Source organism: Hemiscyllium ocellatum, chromosome 43 (genome assembly GCF_020745735.1).
Source record: "Hemiscyllium ocellatum isolate sHemOce1 chromosome 43, sHemOce1.pat.X.cur, whole genome shotgun sequence".
NCBI classification, from domain to species: domain Eukaryota; kingdom Metazoa; phylum Chordata; class Chondrichthyes; order Orectolobiformes; family Hemiscylliidae; genus Hemiscyllium; species Hemiscyllium ocellatum.
In genome coordinates this window covers 18,792,581-18,816,571 of record NC_083443.1, presented here as the reverse complement: position 1 = coordinate 18,816,571, position 23,991 = coordinate 18,792,581, and the positions used below count along the sequence as shown (strand labels likewise).

At 42.2% G+C, this 23,991-nt stretch overlaps 1 protein-coding gene across 2 annotated transcripts in view; it reads right to left on the bottom strand.

Annotated features, from left to right (window-relative positions):
* Nucleotides 1-23,991, bottom strand: part of caly (calcyon neuron-specific vesicular protein) — a 75,283-nt gene that overhangs the window by 7,316 nt on the left and 43,976 nt on the right. For both annotated transcript variants that reach the window (XM_060854087.1, XM_060854086.1), the window contains exons 2-4: nucleotides 16,845-16,998; nucleotides 3,726-3,845; nucleotides 3,462-3,575 (exon numbers count right to left, since the gene is read on the bottom strand). In XM_060854087.1, coding sequence (XP_060710070.1) covers nucleotides 3,462-3,575; nucleotides 3,726-3,845; nucleotides 16,845-16,973 — 363 coding nt within the window. In that variant the 5' untranslated portion in view covers nucleotides 16,974-16,998. The remainder of the gene's footprint in view (nucleotides 1-3,461; nucleotides 3,576-3,725; nucleotides 3,846-16,844; nucleotides 16,999-23,991) is intronic.

Genomic DNA, 23,991 nt, shown 5'->3' with positions numbered 1-23,991 from the left:
GTAGTACTCTATCTCTGTGCGAGAAGGTCCACATTTGAATCTCACCTGCTACAGAGGTTTGTTGTAACATCCCTGGAAAGTAACTCTGTGGTCTGAGCTGGACAAGTTCCCCACCATCTCTATTGAGCCAAAGCCATTCATTCCTGAGGAGCATTCTGATAAATTGACACTGCACCCACTCCAAGTCTCCTTCCTGAAATAGGCTGCTCAGAATTAGATGCAGGATCACTAAGGTCTACCCAAGGGGCACATTTTTAGCGTGAGATGTAAGAGATTTAAGACAGACATGAGGGGCACATTTTTTTTTACACAGAGTGTGACTAAAGCATGTGGAATGAGCTTCCTGAAGAAGTGATGGATGTGGGCACAATTACAATGTTTACAAGACATTTGGATAAATAGATGAAGAGGAAAGGTTTGGATGGGGTATGGGCTGGTAGCTCAATCATTTCTTTTGCAACTTCTTGAATGCTTTCACAGCTTTTCAAAAAGTGTTCAGGTTCATTAACTAGAATCATCCAGCATGGAAACAGACCCTTCATCCAAACAGCCCATACCTGAACACAATCCCAAACTAAACTAGTCCCACCTGCCTTGCTACTACTGGGAAACCAGGAGCACCGTGAATTGAATGAGCTAATCTCTGCAGCCTGAGCTGTGCTTCCATGATCTATGATTTACCACTGGCAACAGAGAATTGCTAAGAACATCAGAAACCAGGGGGTGGGCAGGGGATTTGCCATTAGGCCTCTTCAGCCTCCTCCACCATTCAACAAAATCTTTACCCACATCTTCACATTTCCACCTTCCCTCCATATACCCAATTGACTGTGTGCCTCATTCCCAGAAAAATAACATAAATCATGCTAGTATTCCTTTCGGCCTGACACACACATATGCTCATATGAGCTTTCTTTTTTATATTCAGACTGTGATATCGGCCCAGTCAAAGTTCAAACAGAGCTGCGCATAACGTCACCCATTCCATTCTCCACAAAACATGAGCTGACCACAACGCAAAAACCAAAATTAACTGAGTGTAATGATAAACTATCTTGTTGCACACTGCAGCTACTTCAGAAAGAGTATCAATTATTTCTGGCCCTGCTCTATCCTGAAATGAATCTGAACGCCTTTTTGTAAAGCTGTGAAAGCATTGAAAAAGTTGGAAGAGAAATGACTGGAAAACAGGAGCACTGTAAATCAAATGAGCCGCTTTGGAAAGGGGCAGGAATTATTTCTGGTTCTGCTGTATCCAAATATACAGCAAATTAAGCTCCAAAAGGCCAGTTTTACAAAAAGCATTTTTGGCTCTCAGTAGCTTTTTTGCTGTATCTTTTATTCTCATTGTCTATTCTCGATGTAACCTTTATGTGGGAGATAACCAGTTTAAATTCACAAGGTGAAGAAAGCTCAGCATGACAAACGATCGACGTTATGATCAGAATGACTATTCTTTCCTTGAGAAAAGCCTGTGTCATCTCAGCCAAATCAGCTGTAATGTATGTGTTAGAAACAAAACTGCAGATGCTGGAATCCAAAGTAGATAGGCAGGAGGCTGGAAGAACACAGCAAGCCAGGCAGCATCAGGAGGTGGAGAAGTCGACGTTTCGGGTGTAACCCTTTTTCAGGACCTGAGTGGTCCTAAGTGGGAGATATCAGTTGTGCAGCTTGTTCTGTGCAAGCTTTTCCCTAACTCTGCTTTTCTCCAGCAGACTTTTCTCCAACTCAACGGGTTCCTCACAGGCTTCTCTCAACTATACAGCATAAAACAAGGGCTTCTGCAAGTCAATCACTGGTCAAAAACAGCTCAAGTGGAGTCTACCAGATAAAAAGCAGTTATAATTTCTATGCAAGTTAGTTTAAAAAAATCTCCAATGCCCACGTTGAACTTTCAATGGCCCCTTTTAAAGGAACAACACATTCCCACTAAATGCGAAATAAATCAATTTTCTATCAACCTTACAAAACACAAGAGACCAGGCTTCCCATAACAGTTCTAGGAAGCACTGTTTCAGCTTGCCACCGGTTTGTTCTTTGAGAGTTTGATGGCAAGGTCTCCATTGTGCACATGTTTACATCATGTATGGGTTCTACGCAGAGTCATTAGCCGTGTGGGCCACAGCTAGATGGTTTTTAATCATCCAGTTGGTCTGCTGACTCAAACATTATAGGCACAGTAGACTGCCAGGATATTGAGGTCTGACCCGCATGATGTATTGTTCAAATGCACAAACTAGCTGGAAAATGAAGGAGATACTGACTAATAGTGAAAAGAACTGAATTGAGATAATCACTCAGAACCTAAGGCAGTTCAGTAAGAGCATGGTCAGATTCATGGAATCGGTATAATACTGAATGCAGTAAAGGATTACCAGAGTTCAGGAAAACCAAGGGCATTGTGAACAATTCACTCTTACTCATTTAAAATTCGAGTTGGGCTCCTCATGCATAAACAACTGAAATAACCTCAAGCAAGCGGAGTAGTTATTCAAAGAGAGGAGGTTAATCTCAGAGCATGCAAGTTATCAGGCTAACTCCTAAAGAAATCCTAAGTACAAATATATGCCAGTGTAAATGAAATCCAGATGTGGTTTAGGCTAATCACAGTTGGAAAGAATCAGAGCATCATGTAGTCTTTTCGGACACTGTACAATATGCAATCTATTGAAGAGTTTGTTAGTTTTTCAGAATGTCAGTAATGGCACAATGTGTTTCAGTATACTACAGCAACACACAGTGCAGTGTTCATTGTGCAATGTGTTGAATAATGTGTTTGTACATAGTATCTAAGTGCATCTTTGTACTGTGCTGTGTATACAATGTGAAGCATGGTGTGTAACTGGGTTGAAGAATGTCAAGCATGTTGGGTCTGTGTTCTCTATAGTGTTGCACTCTACACTGAAATGTTGCAGTATTTCTCAGTACAGAGTGGTAGCGTAAAGTATGCTGTTCAGAGCATCAATACATTGTGGCATCAGATAGCCTAGTGTACAGTGAGCTGGTATACTTTATAATACCAAAATGGCATCAATAGATATTGCACATTTGGTTGGTTATTACTGAACATACACAGATCAAAGAAATTTACTTCTTTATAAGTTCCTGAGCTCTCTTTATCCCCAAAATATATTAATGTTGCTAAATGGGTCAACAAGCATTAGGCGAATTATCTCCACTCAGGATGAACAGGATACCTCCTACTTCCCATTCGGGTTAAATATATCCACACTGCAACAAGCAGAATTCAGTCCACATGAAGCAACTGAATTTTAATACCCATCACACATAGTTTAGAGAGAGTGCCTGTGAGGTATTGAGAGTTAGGAATCTGAAGCTCTTTATTGCAACAACAAATAAGAAAATCTCCCCCATTCAGCATTTGCAAAGGGCTTTTTTCATTACCTAGTCTGCTGTGTAAAATCTGGAAGTAATAAGAGGAACACTGACTGTCATCTTACCTTAAATACAAAACCCTCTGGGCAGCTTAGCTGATCATACCAGAATGCCTTGTACATGACCAGCATTAACAGACAAGCCAGGAACGCCATGGTAATGAGGATCAATCCAGTGAGCTAAAGGAATCAAATCACATTGAGAGTGAGAAACTGGCAACATATATTCAATATGAAGTGGCTGCTATTCCACTTTGATGTTTGATGATGACAAATAAACTTTACTGAAGGTGTATGTAAGCTCTCTATGCAATGATTTAACTGGGTCACCTTGACTTTTTCCGAGACTTCATCGTAAAGGTTAATGTTGAGCTTCTTAATTCCAGGGATGTGTAGCTTTTTCTTCTTCTTCTGTTGCAGCTGATATTCTGTCCTAGTCTTCACCACGACCTGCAGGGAGTTGGATGGAATTTAAGAACACAGCTCCTGAGAGCGTTCGGAAATGTTGCTGGCAACAAATCAAAGCGAAACAACCAAATTTATTTTTGGTTTTGCATTTTGCTTCCTCTCAGTAATTCTCGCTTGATTTTCCTGTCCCAATTTTAAAGAAAGCGCCCCTCCTCAACTCAATTCCAGCTATTCCAACTGACTGAGTTGCTCTTTGAAAAGTCACCAACTTCTGCACTGCACTGTTCTATGATTGAGCCACACAGCAGACCTTCAAACTCTGGTGTGTCCCAGCTTTGTTGGATATTGATCCCACCTGCATGAGGTTTCACTATCACACAGGGAAGGGGGCCACCAGCTAATATTGGAAACTGTCAACTCCAAAGCAAAATAAATCTTTAGCAGTAACAGTTGAAACCTGCAACTAGATTATTTGTTGATGTTGAGTAGCAATTACCACTTATGGTGATAATGCTTGAGATGAGATGTCAGGTCAGGCTGCACTTTGAACACCCTCAAGGCTTGTCTACCCCTTTCCTCATCTAGAGGTTATCCCATTATCCTCACCTCAGTAGTGCACGGACCCGAGCTGCTGCTTACAGTTGTAAGCCCTGTCGGACTTGTGTGTTTTAAAGGCTTCATTCATCAGATTCTTGTAATAGCCACATGTTCATCTACTTGTACCCAGAACGAGCTTCAGGTGAGCACGTAGAAAAGTCAGGGTGCCCACGTGCTCTGGTTTTCCCAGGAAAGCCGTAACATTCAGTGCACATCTTGAGCTATTGGGTGGGAAAGTGCTAATCATTACACTCGTCACTCGCTTGACATAGAGGATTACAGAGGAGACACAGCACCGAAGCAGTTCGACCAGTTTATACTGGGCTACCCATCCTCCCTCCCACTAACCACGGCAAGAGAACTCTTGATTCTTGTCAGCCTCTGCTTAAATAAGACGTATGCCCGTTACGCTGGTCGAGGGTCCACATTTCTGTCCACCCTCACCAGGCACCATCCCCTTACTTCCAATGCCCTTCAGATTAAACTCTTAAGCGCTCCTCTGTGAGGCTGAGGGGCTGTGCAGATTCTACTCTTACCCACAGCAGCTCTTTAAACGTCCTGACCGAATTGACTTTCTGCTTGCTCATGGCAACACAATTGCACACTTCCCAGCGATGAGCTGAGCTCAGAGGAAGTGTGTGTTGTGGAGGTAACTACTGAAGCATTGAGTTGCCAACCTCAGTCTCCCTCTAGACCCTGCTGTCACTGGGAGCCGAATATCAGTCACATTGGCAGCATATCTCGACAGTGCTGTCAACTTGCTCCCTCGCACTGGTCTAAAGACACAGTCACAGGGTACAGCAACAGGATCTAGCAGATCCAGCACATGGTGAAAGACTTCCATTTAGCATTAAACTTGAAAAGTTAAAGAGTGGCCTCATTGTGAAATTAATTATCCATAAGTGGAGCAGAAATTCTTTCCTAATGATAAAGGTATGACAATGGTCCCTGTCTCACACCAGCAGCCTATTCAGCATAGACCCTGTGTACAGTAAATAGGTTATCATTATTTTTAGGAGGAAGTGAGGACTGCAGATGTTGAGATCAGAGTCGAAAGTGTGGTGCTGGAAAAGCACAGCCGGTCAGGCAGCCCTTCAACCTCCTTAAACATGATGACACACCTACCTCCGGGCAGGTGGGAACTTGAACACAGACCTCCTGGATCAGAGGTAGGGACACTATCAAGGTTTAATTGGCCTGAGGGCCAAATGTCTATATTGAGTTCAAGGTGTCACTAATGCGTTAAACTGAATTATTGTTTGTGCAATGGAGATTGCGCCACTAAGGCTACGAATTAAAAATTCACTCCAACTCAGTAGATGGATTTCCCACTTGCACTACCAAACACTCTGGCTCTGGTATGTCTCTAGCTTAACCTATGTTTGACAATAGGATCACTGGTATTTGGGCTATTTGCAGAAGGGTCATTTGCAATAGGACCATTGTTAATAGGATAACTGGAAAAGGATCATTGGCTAAATGATCATCAGTGATGGGATCCCTGGTCACTTTTGACAACACCTGAACAGTTCAGCATGTCCCAAGGTCACCTTTGGTGAAAGTGAATACTGCAGATGCTGGAGATCAGAGTCTAGACTGGAGTGGTGCTGGAAAAGCACGGCTGGTCAGGCAGCATCCGAGGAGCAGGAAAGTCGACGTTTTGGGCAAGAGCCCTGTTTCCTGCTGCTCGGATGCTGCCTGACCTGCTGTGTTTCCCCAGCACCACTTTAATCTTGACAAGTTCATCCGTGATGACACTCAAAGGAATTGGAATTTCGAAACCAACTGAGATTGCAGTAATCAACACTGTTCACTTGGCAGCCAGCAAATAGAAATCTGTCTGGCCAATGCCCACAACGAGAGGCCTCAGCAGCTATAAATATTGACCCTCTAGTTTTATCTGTATCTTCCTAGCATTAGTTGTACCTCCACAGGCAGCTCTCCACATGAGAGACAACATCTCAGGCTTGTCCATGCCACTGGCAACAACCATCCCTCCCGCCCTGTCTGTGGGGGAAAGGAGTGTGAATAGGCTACTGCTGGAGGACGGAGATGAAGGTAATGCCTTTAGATATTTTCTAATCGACATGTTCAGAGATATTATTCCACGGAGATGTTTGAATTCAGCCTTTACTTTAAGAAAAACATTCTGCTCCACTTCTGCATAATTAATTTCACAATGAGGTCCCTGAATGGGCTCCGCATTAACATTGTTAAGTTTAACACCATGTGGAGGCCCCCTTATGGCACCGTGGTAGTGTCCGTACCCCTGAGCCGAGAGATCCGAGTACAAGTCTCACCCACTCCAGAGGTGTCTGATAACATCTCTGAACAGGTTGATGAGAAAAATAGGTTAAATAAAAAAGTTAATATCATGTGGATGTCTTAAAAAGGGTGTCTAAGCTCTTTTGATGCACTGATAGTGCCCCTAGCTCTGAGCTAAGAAGCTTGGGTTCAAAGTCCGTCTGCAATTGAGGTGTGTGACAAAGTTTCTGAACAGGATAATTGTAAATTTTTTTTAAAAGACCTCCCTGAATAAAGAATACCTGTGGCACAGTGTTATTGTTATTCTCCCTACCTCTTGACCAGGAGCCCCATGTTCAAGTCCCAACTGCTACTGCAATGTGTAACAACATCTCTGAACAGGTTGATTAGAAAATATCTGCAATTATCTTAACTGGGGAGTTTGTTTAACCAGGATGGTTAGATTTGTCAAGCCCTGGACCCTGGAGGGTGTCTCCCAGGTTAATACCGGTATGTATACAATACTCCCGTTCCTTTCTTTGGGAGCTTTGCGCCGAGCATAGCTGTTCTGTATTTTTTTGATTTTTGTTTGTGCTTTTCTTTTTTTTGGTGTTGCTTTGTGCAATGTTAGGATTCAGCTTTGTATTATAGGGTAGGTTAGTAGTTAGTAGGTAGTAGTTGTATTGTAATTTATGTTTTTTTTCTTTTTATTATACTGATATTTGTTATTGACTGTTTTTTTCAATAATTTTATATGTTTGTAAAGTTAAAAAAATTTGCTAAGAAATATATTTCCAAAAAATAAAGAAAATATCTACGAAAGGCCCTCAAGACACAAGAAATTTATTGGTGGGTTGTTAGATGAAAAAACTACCATGGGTGATGGGGAAAAAATATAGTTGTGTTTAAGAGCACTTCTGGATTAAAAAAAAACAAAAAGCAAATCCCTGCCAATTAAACAATGCCATTACCATGCAGATTGGTCACAGGGTCTCCCAATACTATGTTGATTTATCTTACCTTTAGCTTATGCTAAATAAAACCAGAATCCAGACTAATTTTCACCCATTAGCAGCCGGAGCCATTTAAAATTTAAATATTTACAAAGAATTACATTTTGCTTTTCGCCTGGGTCAATTGCCTGGTGTTTGGTTCAGTTGATTGCTTGCTGTCAGAATTGCAACTGTTGATGATGTCACCAGGAAGCTGGTTAGGAGAAATTTAAACTGAATTATACGTGAGAGACAGGTTGTAAATTGAACGGTTGACTGTATCAAAGTGATTCTAAGCAGCATCTGCAACTGTCCTTTTGTTTTACAGGTCTTGTAAAACTGATTTGACTTTATTAATGTGTTTAATAGTACAACAAGGCACAGGGAGATCTTATGAAGCAATGATAGTGTGTCATTTCTTCCAGAGACATGTCATAACATCTCAGAACAGATTGATTAAAAATATCTGCAAGAGAGCTCGGTTTCTATCTGCACAGAGATAGTGCAGGTCCTTCAACACAGTGGATTCACCTTCAGCTGTACAAATTTTATCCAACTCCCTCCCACCACTGGGCTCAGTATCTGCTGAAGATATCGTCTTTGACACCATGTGACTGGAACTGCAGCATCGAAAATCCTATTTTAAGCTGTGAATTCTTCAGATACAAATGTTGCCACGATACATAATTTATTTTTCAGTTTCTGAGACTCACATTGAAGAATTTTCACAGCTCCCTGGCAGTTTAATGCTGAACAGCATTCAGTGACAAATTTCTGAACCAGAGGACAAGTTTTAGTCTTTCGTGTGCAATTTTATCTTAGTCCAGATGACAACAGGGTCTTTGAAATTGAGCTCAGTATCCCCGACCTGAATGGGAGCATTGAGCATGCTTTCCACTCTTTATTTTAAAATTTGTGCAGATGCTTTGTCATTTACATTTTGTTAACCATTTACTTCTTCATGAAGCCTGCCTAATTGTCAATATTTTTCAATCAACCTGTTCAGATATATATGAGATGCCTTTGGAGCAGGTGGGACTTGAACCTGGGTCTCCTGGCCAGAGACACTGCGCTATGCAAGTGGTAGGCCATAGTTTCTGCTCTTCATTGCCATTATCTTTGGATAGAAGACCCAGTTGAGATCAGGTTTGGTTTTGATGATGCTGCCCTAATGCTACATAGCCTGTAAAGCAGATTACACATGAGGAAGGCTCATTACAGGAAAGTGCCAAAGTCATTTGGAAGTTTAGAATTTGAGCCTTGGTGAAAGAAAGATATTTTTTGTCAAAAAACTTTTCATTTTGTTCTCATCAGGACAATTCGCAAGAATACCAACTTAATATCTTATACAAAATGTAAGTGGCGATTGGTTGGCAAGTGGTCTCTGATTGGTACAGGCATTGCCATGGAGATGCCAAGCACTAATAATAATTGACAGTTAACTGACAATATGCGAACACCACTCATGTTGCCATTGGAAGTAGCAGGTAAAACAGCCAATCACACAAATGAGAAATGTGGTAGATCAATTTCAGTGCCAGTGTGATGCCAGGTATATAGGCCATACATCTCCAAGACTGACAGATCATATCAAACAGATAGCCCTTTGTTGTTTCCAACTAGCAAGGGGCTAACTGCCCCTGACCAGCTTCCACTTGTAAAACTCACAACACATTATCCAACATTACATGAAATGCTATATTCTTTTATTCTTATGTGGGATCTGGGTGTGATTGGTATTGCTGGTGTTAGTTGCCCATCCTTTAATGCCCTTGAACTGAACAGTTCTCTGGGTCATTTGAGGGAACTGTTTGGAATTGCTGCGAGTTCAGAGTCATATGTACATCAGACTGGGTAAGAATGGAGGATTTCCTTCCCTAAAGGGCATTAGTGAACCAAATGGGTTTTTATGACAACAATGGTCACCTTTAAACTAAGTATTTGATTCCAAATGTTATTGAATTCAAATTTCACCACCTGCCCTAGTGGAGTTCAAACCAATGACTCCTGAACATTAGGCTGAGGCTCATGGATTGCTAGTCCACTTATATTACCAATATTCCAAACCTTCCCACCCATCGGATAGCACTTGCTGAATAATCCTAAGTGTGCAAATAATTCAACTGATAAAAATTTATGATTGTCACTTGGGCTAACAGTATGGTGTTTGTCTGTACTGGAAGCTCCATATAATAATGCATAGGGTTCAGTTCTTTGTAGGCAGAAAGGACATGTACACAAATGGTGCTTGTTTTATCTCAGCAAAATAGATGACAACTATTCACTGGTCCATTTCTGAAGGCTCTGACCAAATATTAATGTTGATCTCTTTGCACTTTCTCTGCTGTGCCCCACTATATTCCACACACTATTCTGCCATCTGATGCACTTTGTATGGTACAAACTGCTTGTAGAGCATGCAAAACAATACTGTTCACTGTATCTCGGTACATGTGACAATAATAAATCAAATCAACTCAATAATCCAATCAGACCAATCAGAGTCAATCTGCCTGGTCTAAAATTTGAATAAAGTCTAGCAGCATGAATTGCTGTATTTTCCATGCCAACACCTGCTCCAATCAAAGCCCACTTGCCAAACAATCGGCACTCTGCTCTCATGTTGGTTTTCCCTTTGAATTGTTAGTCTTGCAAATTGTCCTGATGTGTGCAAGGTGGAAGTGCTTCACCAAAATGGGCCATGGTCTAACAGTCATAGTGAAATACCAAGGGTCATTTAGACCCATTGTATTGTCTTGTGGAATCAGTTGGTACCTTCAGGAGATGAAAGAGGCAACTTCAAGAATAGCATATTTTTGCAGGATATACACAGCAGATTCATTGCTTCTGACAGTTCTACACAACAACCACTGAATTTGCTTCTTAGTGTTCAAAAATAGAGAATGTAAAGACCGAGACCTCTCAGAGTTGCTGATGTTCTCCTTGCCATGCTAAAAGATAAGGATTTAAACTCCCCTTTGAACAAAATAAAACCTCAACATTAATAATGTGACTGGAATGTAAATTTTGCAGTTTAGACAACAGCTATATTTGTGTTATACAGAACATAGGGTCAATTGATAATCTGAAATGACATATGTTTGTTGATGAGCATTGTCCATTGAGAGGCATATATTTGACTAACATTATTATGATGTCTATAATTAAGATATTTTTATGTACTTACTTTTATGAACAACTTGTGTTCCACAATTAACATACATCATCATGAACACATAATGAATCACTATAGCAAAATTGCGTGTGTTATTTGATATAAATTCCTAATTTCATTGTGGATTAACTCACACTGTTCAATTCTGATGTACGATCTGGATATCACTACCTTTAGGTTTAATGCATTCGCCCAATAATATTACATTCATGATTTTTCAAAGTGATTATCTTGTTTGTCTCTCTATTGAAATAGTTGAGGCATTCATTTTGTTACAGTTTTTGATGCTTTCCATTTAACAGAGGGAGCTTAAATTGGTGTTTAAAAGAATAGAGTAATTTTTACTTTCCATTTAATAGAGACCTCTACACTGCATCTAACCCTGTGCTATCTCTCATGCAGGGGTTTTTGATAGGAATAGTGTAGAAGAAGCATTAGTTTCAGATAGTTCTTCCTTTTCTTTATTCACCTGTGGGATGTAGGTATCGCCGGCTGGGCCAGCATTTACTGCCCATCCCTAGTTGCCCTTGAGAAGGTGGTGGTGAGCTGCCTTCTTGAACTGCTACAGTCCACCTGCTGTGGGTTGATCCACAATGCCATTCGGGAGAGGATTTCAGAATTTTGACCCACCAACAGTGACGGAAAGGTGATACATTTTCAAATCAGGATGGCGAATGGCTCTGAGGGGAACTTGCAGGTGGTGGTGTTCCCAGGCAGCTGCTGTCTTTGTCCTGCTAGTTAGAAGTGGTCATGCGTTTGGAAGGTGCTTTCTAAGGATCTTTGGTGAATTTCTGCAGTGCATCTTGTCGATAATACACACTGCTGATACTCAGCTTCAGTGGTGGAGAGAGTGGTTGCTTGTGGTCGAAGTGCCAATCAAATGGGCTGCTTTTTTCCTGGATGATTGTCCAGCTTCTTGAGTGTTGTTGGAGCTGCAGCCATCCAGGCGAATTGGGGGCATTTCATCACACTCCTGACTAATGCCGTGTAGATGATGAAAAGGCTTTTGGGGAATGAGGAAGTATTTGCCATAGTGCCCCTAGTTTCTATCCTGCATTTGTAGCCATTATATTTATATGGTGAGTCTAGTTGAGTTTCAGGTCAATGGTACCCCTTGGTATGGTGATAATGGGCAGTAATGGTAACACCATTGAATGTCACAGGATGGTGGCTGGATTGTCTCTGATTCATATCTTCAGAGATGGTTATTGCCTGGTATTTGTGTGGCGTGAATGTTACTTGCCACTTGTCAGCCGAAGTCTGGATATTGTCCAGATCTTGTTGCATTTGAACATGGACTGCTTCAGTATCTATGGAGTCGCAAATGGTGCTGAATATTGTGCAGTCATTGGTAAACATCCCCACTGCTGACCTTATGATGGAGGGAAAGTCATTGATGAAGCAGTTGAAGATAGTTGGGCTTAGGACATTACCCTGAGGAACTCCTGCAGAGATGTCCTGGAGCTGAGATGACTGGCCTCCAACAGCCATCACCATCTTCTTATGTGTCAACAAGTTTACCCCCAATACCTATTGATTCCAGTTTTGCTCAGCTCCTTCATACCAACTCGGTTAAATGCAGTTTTGATGTCAAAGGCTGTCACTTTCACCTTCCCCTCTGGAATTCAGCTCTTTGTCCATGTTTGAACCATGTTTGAGGTCAGGAGCTGAGTGGCCCTGACGAAACCCAAACTGGGCATCACTGTACAAGTTATTGCTGAGCAGGTACTGATTGATAGCATTGACAATGACATTTTCCATCACTTCACTGATGATTGAGAGTAGAATGATGGGGCAGTAAGCGGCTGGGTTGGAGTTGTCCTGCTTTTTATGTAGAGGACATACCTGGCCAACTTTCCACAATGTCGGGGAGATGCCAGTGTTGTAACTGTACTGGAACGGCTTGGCTTAATTTCAGGAGCGCAAATCTTCAGTACTATTGACGGAATGCTGTCGGGGCCCATAGCATTTGCAGTATCCAGTGCTTCCAACTGGATATCGAACTGGCTAAAGACTAGTATCTGTAAGACTGGGGACCACTGGATCATCTACTTTGCATTTCTGGCTAAAAATTGCTGCATTGTGCTGGGTTCTTCCATTATTGAGGATGGACATATTTGTGGAGCCCCTCTCTTCCACTGAGTTGTTCAATTTTCCACCACCATTCATGACTGGATGTGGCAGAATTGCAGAACTTAGATCTTACCCGTTGGTTGCAAAATCACTTAGTTCTGCCTATCATTTGCCGTTTGGCATGTGAGTAGTCCTCTTGCTCGCTTCACCAGGTAAGCCTGGTGCTGCTCCTGGCACGTCCTCCCCTCTCCATTGAACCAGATTGATCCCCTGGCTTGATGGTAATGGTTGAGTGGGGGATATGCCAGGCCATGAGGTTACAGATTGTGCTGGAGCACAGTTCTGCTGCTGTTGATGGCCCACAGTGCCTCATGGATGCCCAGTCTGAGTTGCTAGATCTGTTCGAAGTCTGTCCCATTTAGCACGGTGATACTGCCACACAACATGATGGAGGGTATTCTCAATGTGAAGGTGGGACTTCTGACTCCACAAGAACTATGCGGTAGTTACTCTTACCGATACTGTCATGAACAAGATGCATTTGCAGCCAGCAACTGGTAAGGATGAGGACAAGCATGTTTTTCCCTCACCACCAGTTTAGCAGCTATGTCCTTTCGGACCTCACCAGCTTGATCAGGAGTGCTGCTGCTGAGCTACTCTTGGTGAGGGACATTGAAATCTCCCACCCAGAATATGTTTTGCACCTTTACCATCCTCAGTGCTTCCTCCAAGTGTTGTTCAATGTGGAGGAATATCAACTCATCAGCTGAGGGAGACAGTACATAGTAATCAGCAGGAGATTTCCTTGCCCAAGTTTAACTTAAAGCCTTGAAGCTTCATGCAGTTCTGTTGTGGTGAGATTTGAACCAGGTCCCCAGAACATTAGCTGTGCTTCTGGGTTAATAGTCAATGTTGAAAACTCCTAAAGCAACTCCCTCCTGACTGTGTACCATAATGCCACCTCCTCTGCTGGGTCTGTCCTGCCAGTGGGACTGGACATATCCATGGTTTGTAATAGTTTTGTCTGGGATATTGCCTGTAGGTTATGGTTCAATGAGTTTGCCTCATCAGGCTATTGCTTGACTAGTCTGTGAGACAGCTCTCCCATTTTTGGCACTAGGTCCCAGGTGTTCATAGGGAGGACTGTGCAGAGTCAACAGAGCTGTTTCTGTCATGATCTTTTCTGGTGCCCAGGTTGCTGATAGGTGGTCTATCCATTTTCACTTCTTTGTTGAGACGTTTTAGCAACTGATACAACTGAATGGCTTGCTAGGAAGGAAGCTGAGAGTCATACGACATTATTGTGACTCTGGAGTTACATGTAGGCCAGACCAAGTGAGGATGGCAGATTTCTTTCTCTGAAGAATATTAGTGAACCAGATAGGTTTCTCTCACAGTCTACAGTGGTAGATTCAGTAAATTCTTAATTCCAGACTTTTAAAATCAAATTTAAATTTCATCATCTGTTATGAGATTTGATCTCAACTGTATTTCTGGGTTCATTGTCTAGCAATAATACCACTAGGCCATGGCCTTCGTGAAAGGAGTAGAGAAAGCTTGACCCTATATCTAATCTTGTGCTGTGCCTGTCATGAGATTGTTTGAGGGGGACAGTGTAGGGGAAGCTTTAGTTTCAGTTTTTAAATGAATGGAGGCAGCCACATCAACGTGTCATGTATTTGTAAGTTGCATTGATTTCTCAATTAATGGTCATTATTGAGTTTCAATATTATCTTTATATTCATGCTGGTTGCTGCCATTGTCATTCGAAATGTTCTTTCTCCTCCCCTCCTGTTTTGGTTAAGAACAGGACAAACAACTTATTCTGAGAGTCCTGCTTCTGAGAAGCTACCTGAAAATGGACAGGAATGTCTGAGGAAAACTTTATCTTCCAACTTCCATGTGGTTCCCAGTGAGAAAAATTCCTTTTCTAGATAGCAAGATAGGGAGCTCACTGTGTGATGTATCACATCCTAAATTATAGGTTACAGAAACCAACTCCTAATTCGTTCCTTTTGATTTTTAACCTCATAAAGATCAACTTGCTGTGACAACCAAATGAGTTGATATAATCAACTGTCTTGTTTTAAGTCTGAATTTCATTGTTTTTTAACTCATAACATTACGTTCATGACATTTTCTACGAGTTATCATAGAGTCATACAGCACTGAAACAGACCCTTTGGTCCAACCAGTCCATGCCAACCATAATCACAAACTAAACTAATCTCACCTGCCTGTGCTTGACCCATATCCTTCCAAATATTTCTTATTTGCGTACTTATCAAAATGCCTTTTAAATGTTCTAACTGTGGCCCCATCCATCCATCACTTCCTCTGGATGTTCATTCCAAACACAAACAAAGTTGACCCTCATATCCTCTTTAAATCTTTCTCCTCTCACCTTAAAAATATGCCCCTAATCTTGAAATCCTCTACCCTAGGGAAAGGACACTTACCATTCACCTTATCCGTATCCCTCATGGTTCTCTCAACCTTTAGAACGCCACTCCTCAACCTCCTACACTCCAATGAGAAAAGTCCCAGAATATCTAGCTTCTCCCCATAACTCAAACTCTGCATTCCCGCAACATCCTGGTAAATCTCTTCTGAACTCTCTCCAGCTTAATGATATCCTTCCTATAACAGGGTGACCAGAACTGGACACAGTATTTCAGAAGAGGTCTCACCACTGTCTTCTACAACCTCAACATAACATTCTAACTCCAATACTCAAAGGTCTGATCAATGTAAGCAAGCATTCTAAACACCTTCTTAACCACTCGATCCATATATGATGCAATCTTTAAAGAATTATGTACCTAAACTCCAAGGTCTCTCTGTTGCACAACACTACCCAATTAATGCAGGTCTTGTTCATTTTACCAAAATGCATTTAGCCAAATTAAACTCCACCTATCATTCCCGAGCCCATTGACCCTACCGACCAAGATCTGGATGCAGGTTTGCTCGCTGAGCTGGAAGGTTCATTTCCAGCTACCCCACCCCCACCTTGGCATCATGGTAGCCTACCAACCCACCAACACACTAAAACAGCAGGTAATGAACTTGGAAGACCTTATACAGACAACAAGCAAAACTAATGTAATTTACAAAATGCTGTGCAAGAACTGCAACAAACACTACATTGGACAAACAGGCAGAAAACTAGCCACCAGGACACATGAACATCAACTAGCCACAAAATGACATCACCCTCTCTCACTACAGATAAGGAAGGACACCACTTCGACTGGGACAACACACCCATCTTAGGACAAGCCAAACACAGGCATGCATGACAATTCCTAAAAGCATGACATTCCAACCGGAACTCTATCCACAAAGATATCGAGTTAGACCCCATCTAACACCCCCTGAGAAAAAGGAACAGGAAATGACATCACAGGAAATGACATCACCAACCCAAAGAAACCCAAACACATAAATAGAAATCAGGAATTATCAGCAGTGCTTTGCCTGGAGGCCCACTGAAGATGTTACCTAGTAGGGTGACGAAACATCTGGAAATAAACCTTACAGCTCAGTGAGCAAACCTACATCCAGAACCTCAACCTGAGCTACAAATCTTCTCAAACCTTGCTGATCAAGATCTCTTTGTAATCTTAGTTAACTTTCTTCACTTTCTTAACTTTACTACCAATTCTGGTGTCATCCACAAATTTACTGACCATGCCTTCTATATTCTCATCCAAGCCATTTAGATAAATGACAAACAAAAGTGGACCCACCATCACTCTCTGTCTCCTGCCGTTAAGCCAATTTTGTATCCAAAAGGCAAACTTCCTCTGAACCCTATGATATCTAACTTTACCAATTAGTCAACCATGCAGAACCTTGTCAAAGACCAATCCATTTCAATGTTACTGAAAAGCCACAGGGATTATTTCAGGGTGAGTTAAAGCACATTTGTCATGGTTGCTGTCCATTTCTCTGTACCTTTTCAGGGACAGGCTGCTGAAGCTGATTAACATCCAGAGGGGTTATCAGAGGGATGTTATCAAACCCATCATCTACACCGTGCTCTTTCTCTGCCTTCTCAGAGAGATTACATCCAGGCTTCACCATGTCTGGCTGGGATGGCTAAATCAGCCTGAAAAAAACAAGAAAAGATAATGAGGAACTTCTGATAAAGACACTCGTGTTTTAGCAATTATTAAAGAGCCCTTTTTGTAGTCATATAATACAAGGGGGATATTTTTAATTCAGTAAAGAGCTTTCAGGTGGGCATCAGTACAGGAGACTGATGCTGGAGGTGTTGGGAATCTGAAAGGTTCATTCTGTTTCTTTGTCCACAGAGGCTGCCTTGACCCTCTTAGTTATTAGCAGCATTTTCTCTTTTCATTTCGGGGCCAGTCAATTCTCTTCGGAATCCTTTTTGAAAATCCTATCCTATAAAGTTAGACTTCTGGAGGCAGAATTCAATACCTCCTCCAACATCATGTTTGGAGGCAATGAGAGCATTTAATCGAGTATCTATTAAGAAGATTGCTTTGTCCCGGATGGTGTTGAACTTCTTGAGTGTTTTTTGGAGCTGCACTCATTCAGGCAAGTGCAAACTATCCCATTATACTCCTGACTTGTGCCTTCTGGATGGTGGAAGGGCTTTTCAAAGAAGGAGGAGAGTTACTTGCTGAAAGCTTCCTAGCCATGGGACTGCTGTTGCAGACACAGTATTTATGTTACCAGTCCGTTCCAGTTTCTGATCAATGGTAAGCCACAGTATTTTGATAGTGTTGACCAGATATTCTAAATTAATCTGGTCCCACTAGCCAGCACTTGGCCCTTATCCCTCTAAACCCTTCCTCTTCATATACCCATCCAGATGCCTTCTAAATGTTGTAATTGTACCAGCCTCCAACACTTCCTCTGGCACCTCATTCTATACACGCACCACCCTCTGCGTGAAAGAGTTGCCCCTTAGGTCTCTTTTATATCTTTCCCTTCTCACCCTAAACCTATTCCCTCTAGTTTTAGACTCCCCTACCCTCAGCTATTCACCCTTTCCATGCCCCTCATGATTGTATAAACCTCAATAAGGTCACCCCTCAGCCTTAAATGTGGTGGACCTTTGTGATTCTCCAATTGGGAGGCAAGGCCTACATTAAAAATCACTGCTCATCACCTTTGCCCCCTTCTCTTAATGATTTATGGTTTTTCTTCTTACAAGTTAGTATCTGCAGTTATAAAGCAATGTCACCACAACAACATATCAACATGGCTACTTTCACAGAGCTATCCAAGTTAATTTATTAACAGTCAGTTTCATTTGACAGTAAACAGTCAGACTTTTCTCAGGATGCTGTAATTGTATTTCTCAAGTTCTGTCAATTATTACAAAGTGATGAGTCATGCTGTACTGATCAAACCTAGCAGAATTAATGGAATTGATATCTTGTTACAGTACCAACAGCAAGCTCAGAAACTGTGGGTTAGACGTGAGTTATTAGATGTTGTTCAGTGGGTAGCAGTCTTACCTCCAAGTCAGAAAGGCCAAAGATTCATGTCTCAAAAGAAAAGCCTTGCATCTAGTGCAGTACTGAAGGGTTGCCACACTGTTGGAGATGCTATCGTTCAGATGAGATAATAAACCGAAGCCTTGCCTGTGCTCAAGCAGCTAGTGATATAGTAATTGAGTATTTAATTGCATTATGGGCCTTAATTGGGCATCCTTGCGCTGCAATATTTCGCAGCAGACTCACACTGGGATGGTTGGGTTTGAAGGTGCATGTTTGTTACAAGCCTCTCTGTATTTATAAGTTTATAAAATAGATAAAGATTGTTCTATTCTGGCTTTCTGGGTGGAACAACGAGGAAAGGAGTTCTCCTGCGAGTGCTCGCCAATGGTTGCCTCTCAATTAATTTAGCAAAAACAGATGATCTGGTCATTGTTACTAGTCCCATTTGCCAGCATTTGGCCCATAGCTCTTCCTACCCATCCAGATGCCTTTTAAATGCTGTAATTGTACCAGACTCCACCACTTCCTCTGTCAGCTCATTCCACACGTGCTCCACCCTCTGTGTAAAAATAAATGCCCTTTATGTCCCCTTTAAGTCTTTCTCCTCTCTGACCTTAAAACTATTCCCTCTAGTTTTAGACTCCCCTCCTGTTGGCTACTCACTACTTTTGCTATTTGTGTGAACTTGCTGTGCACAAACTGGTTGTCCCATTTCCCAAGCTGCCAACAATAACTGCTCTTCAAGAGGACCCCATTGGCTGCACACTGTTTTGGAACATTGGAAGACTTTCAATGGAAGACTTTCCTCAAATTTCCTTCTTTTCCACGTCTAGACATGAGTATCACAACAGAGTTAAAAGTGAGGTCTGCAGATGCTGGAGATCAGAGCTGAAAAGTCTGTTCCTTGGATGCTGCCTGACCTGCTGTGCTCTATCACAACAGAGTTCACTATTCTCTAAACCACTTTCTCGGCCAATTTGTACCAAGTTGGCTCAAGTTACACACATGAGCAATACTATTTCATATAGGACTTCTATAACTAATCATAGGAAATGCTGGTAGGTGAAGTCCAACAGATTGCAAGGAATCTGCAACTCCAGGAAAAGGCACAACATACTCAGTGTGCAACCTTGCCTCTTGAGATTAATTATGCAACGATTGGATGGATCATTATTCTTATGGGTTGATGCTTGATTTTGTCAGAGGCTGTTAGAGATTGTCATTCTTAGAAAATCCTTCCTGTTTTATTTGAGTAACTGGCATGCCTGATTTCTCCTTTCTCTGAGATTGAACCCAAGCTCCAGGCTGCTCCAATTTTCCTTGGAGGGGTTCTGGATTATTGTACCATATTGTCTTGGCATCTGACCACAGTTAAAAGGAAGAGAAGGATCAACTGAACCTACAGCTGGGTCCAGCTGCAGGACAGATGTGGACATCTACTTGGACCCATATTCTCTTAGCAGCTGGACATTATACAACCACAATCTCAGGAAAACTAGACAGAAATCTTGTGGGTTTCCAGTTGTATCATCAGAGGAGAGCAACACTGACGGTGTGGTTCATAGTCTACAAACTACCTTACCACAACTTCTCAAAAGAGAAAATTCAAAGAATATAGCCATGCCCTAGCAAACTGGGATTAAGAAAACTCCTGAGTCCAGGAACCCAATCTGCTTGGTGGTTGTATCTATGAAGATCTTGGGAATCTCACCAAAAGACAATCATGGAGACGTGCAAAACCAGTGGGGGTCAAGGACCAGAGCCACAGTATATAACTGGAGGATCAACAATTGGCTTTACCGTGCCATATAGAATACAGACCACATCAGAACTATGTGTGAGCACTGTAACACCCAATATATACATAGACTATGATACAAAGCCTACGTGCCTTTGTAGCATGGACCATCTTAGAAGCCAATTCTCACTAAGATGGTACTCTGCAGAAGTAGTTTCTAATCATTTTACCTTACCAAAGACTGGATTGTTCATGCCCAATGAGTACATCAATAATTAATGCTGTTTTTCTTGCGGCAGTAACAAGAAGAATACATGGCCAGTAATGTTACTGATGTGATCATATTTAGTTTTTAACCTCCTGCATATATAAGCAGAAAAGAGATGGGAAGTTCACTTAGACATCATTGCATGGTTGTGCATTTACAAAAATGTAACAAATAACTGTAAAGCGTTAGAGATCTCTTGGTCCTGTTTTATAAGAAACAGTAGGACGCAGAGAGGAACAAGAATGTTCGACAAGAATGTTCAATGTCCATCGAACCTGCCCCAACATGATGTGCGAATTACAACTCTGTAATGCCTCACTGCAGCCTGCCATCTCTCCAAAATCCATCCTCAGACTCACCTCTCCAGGAAAATAATGAACCTCTACACTTCTAACTATCCGTGAGTCAGATTGTTGGTCAGAAATGAGATGTATTAATAATAATTAGTATCTTTAATGTAATTTGGCTAAGCTCACAGACAGGGGAGTGCAAGGTGGCTTGGTCACTGATGTATGTCAGCACCAACTACGTGGCTGTAACAACTGTATATTGTACATATGATATTCTATTGTTATTACATTTATATATTGGTGTGTCTCATAGAAAAAGACAACCTATAGGGTGGAAACAGGCCCTTTGGCTCAACAAGACAACACTGAACTTCCAAAGAGTAACCCACTCCCCCACCCTAATATCCTACATTCACCGCTGACTAATCCCTGAACACTACGGGCAATTTAGCATGGCCAATTCACCTAACCTGCACATCCCTGGACTGTGGGAGGAAATCCACACAGACACGGGGGGGACAATGTGCAAATTCTACACAGACAGTTGCCTGAGGCTGGAAGTGAACGTGGGCCCCTGGTGCTGTGCTAACCACTGAGCCACCATTTTGCTTTAGCTCATTCAGATCAGCGTGAAATAATTAGTGTGCTGAACAGTTTCGGCAGAAGCAGAATGGAAGTGTGTCAACTTGTTATTTTTCAGGGAAAACGTGTACTGCAGACAAGACTAGTGCTACATGCTCATCCCTCATTGCCTGTGAACTGACTGGTTTGCTGTGCCGTTTCAGAGGGCTACTAAGACTCAATCGTATTGCTGTGGAGCTTGGAACCACATGTTGGCCACAGCAGGTAAGGACAGTAGATTTCTCCCCGCAAAGACATCAGTGATCCACATGGGCTTTTGCAAAAACTGATGTTAGTTGCCATGAGCAGATTGGCTTACGATTGCAAATTTTATGAATGTGACATAAATTTCACCAGCTGTTGCGATGGAATTTGAATCCACACCCTCAAAAGAATTAGTCTGATCTTCATGGATTGCAATGACATTACCACTTTCGCAATCCCACTTCTCGAAACAACATGGGCAAAATTGTCCACTGATTGTGGTCACACAGTTGTTGCACAGAGTTGAGATTATGTAAAGAGTTGGCTCGTGGGCAGACCAGGAGAAGTAGACAAAGTCACAACATAGCCACTGGCGCTATATAAATGTGGAGGTTGCATTAGCTTCAGCCCAGTCTGGTGCTATTACACAGGTATTAGGGTGGAGGCAGTTCAGTTCCACTCTAGCCTTCAGGAGGAGCACATGTATTCTGTACAATTCCTAAAAACCCTAGTATTTAAGACAAACTGATGAGGAATGTAGTGCACTTATTGCTGTAATGACGTAAGTCATCTTCTTAAATACGACAAGTGGCTTTTATGTTTAGAGTAACCAGAGGGATATCCACCATCTCTGATAATTAGGAGGTTGTAGAGAGAGTATTAACAAAAGGTGGTAGTGACCTAGTCAACCACTCCTAGTCCAGTACTAAATACTGGCAGTGGTGGCAAATATCATATGGCAGCACCAATTCAGATGTAAATTCCATTTAGAGACCCCCACCACAAGTTCAAACTTACCAAAGAAAAAGAAAGATTTACAGCCAAGGTTACCTCAAGATACATCGTGATCAGATGGGCCAATGGGCTGAGGAGTGGCAGATGGAGTTTAACTGAAGTAAAGGTGAGGTGCTGCACTTTGGAAAGGCAAATCAGAGCAGGAATTGTACACTTAATGGTAAGGTCTTGCGGAGTGTTGCTGAACAAAGAGACTTTAGAATGCAGGTTCATAGTTCCTTGAAAGTGGAGTCGCAGGTAGATGGGATCGTGAAGTAGGCTTATGGCATGCTTTCCTTTAGTGCTCAATGCATTGAGTGTAGGAGTTGGAAAGTCATGTTGCAGCTGTACAGGACATTGATTAGGCTACTTTTGGAACGCTACGTGCAATTCTGGTCTCCCTCCTATACGAAGGATGTTGTGAAACTTGAAAGGGTTCAGAAAAGATTTACAAGGATGGTGCCAGGATTGAGAGGGTTTCAGCTGTGGGGAGAGGCTCAACAGGCTGGAGCTGTTTCCCCTGGATTACTGGAGGCTGACAGGTGAACTTATAGAGGTTTATAAAATCATGGAGAGGCCTGGATAGGGTAAATAGCTAAGGTCTTTTCCCCTGAGAGGTAGGAGTCCAAAAGTAGAGGCCGAAGGTTTAAGGTGAAAGGGGAAAGGTTTAGAAGGCACCTAAAAGGCAATTTTTTTCACACAGAGGGTGGTGCATATGCAGGATGACCTGCCAGAGGAAGAGATGGAGGCTGGTACAATTACATTTAAAAGGCACCTGGATGGGTATAGAGTGGTGCTGGAAAAGCACAGCAATTCAGGCAGCATCCGAGGAGCAGGAAAATCGACGTTTCAGGCAAAAGCTCTTCATCAGGATTCCTGATGAAGGGCTTTTGCCCAAAACATCGATTTTCCTGCTCCTCGGATGTTGCCAGAACTGCTGTGCTTTTCCAGCACCACTCTAACCTAAAATCTGGTTTCCAGCATCTGCGGCCCTTGTTTTTACCTGGCTGGGTATATGAATAGGTTTAGAGGGAAATGCTGGCAAATTAGATTTATTTGGGATATCTGGTCGACATGGACAAGTTGGAAGGAGAGGTCTGTTTCCAAGCAGTACATCTCTATGACTTAAAGATACTCGAAGTGAATTTACTACTTTACGAAGACACAGGTAGTTTTTCATTGACTGAAATGTGAGAGACTGCATCAGCAGCGGAAGCAGCAACGGGGAAAGCTCAACACTTCAAAGACAAGCCATCACCTGGAGATGGTAAGAGGTTCCAGGGAGATCAATGGGGCATAGGAAGAGAAAGGAAACACCCAGCCACTTTTAGAAAAAGACAGATGAAATCACTGCACAGAGGCTGGTATCATCAAAGATGGACTGGGTCCAAAGGGACCTGATGTATAAAGCCAATGCCACCCTCACCCTGATGGACACCTTTGTGTGTGGCTGCATCAGGCTGTGCGTGGATCCCCGGTATGCAAACACCAAGTGTCACCAAGTACTGAAGTTCTACCTGTCCCCGGTGTTGCGAAGGATGGGCCTGGCCTCGCTGCTGCGGAACGCTCCGAGTAGTTGGACCGTTCCGTATCACCTGTCCTTCATTGAGAAGGTTATGAAGAAAAACACCGTTGACCACAAGTCCATCAGGAAGTGGTCAGCACATAGTGTCCTTGAGACCCTTCGGGAAAACGAGAGGGCAGATCCTATTGAGCAGTTCCCTGAGCAGAC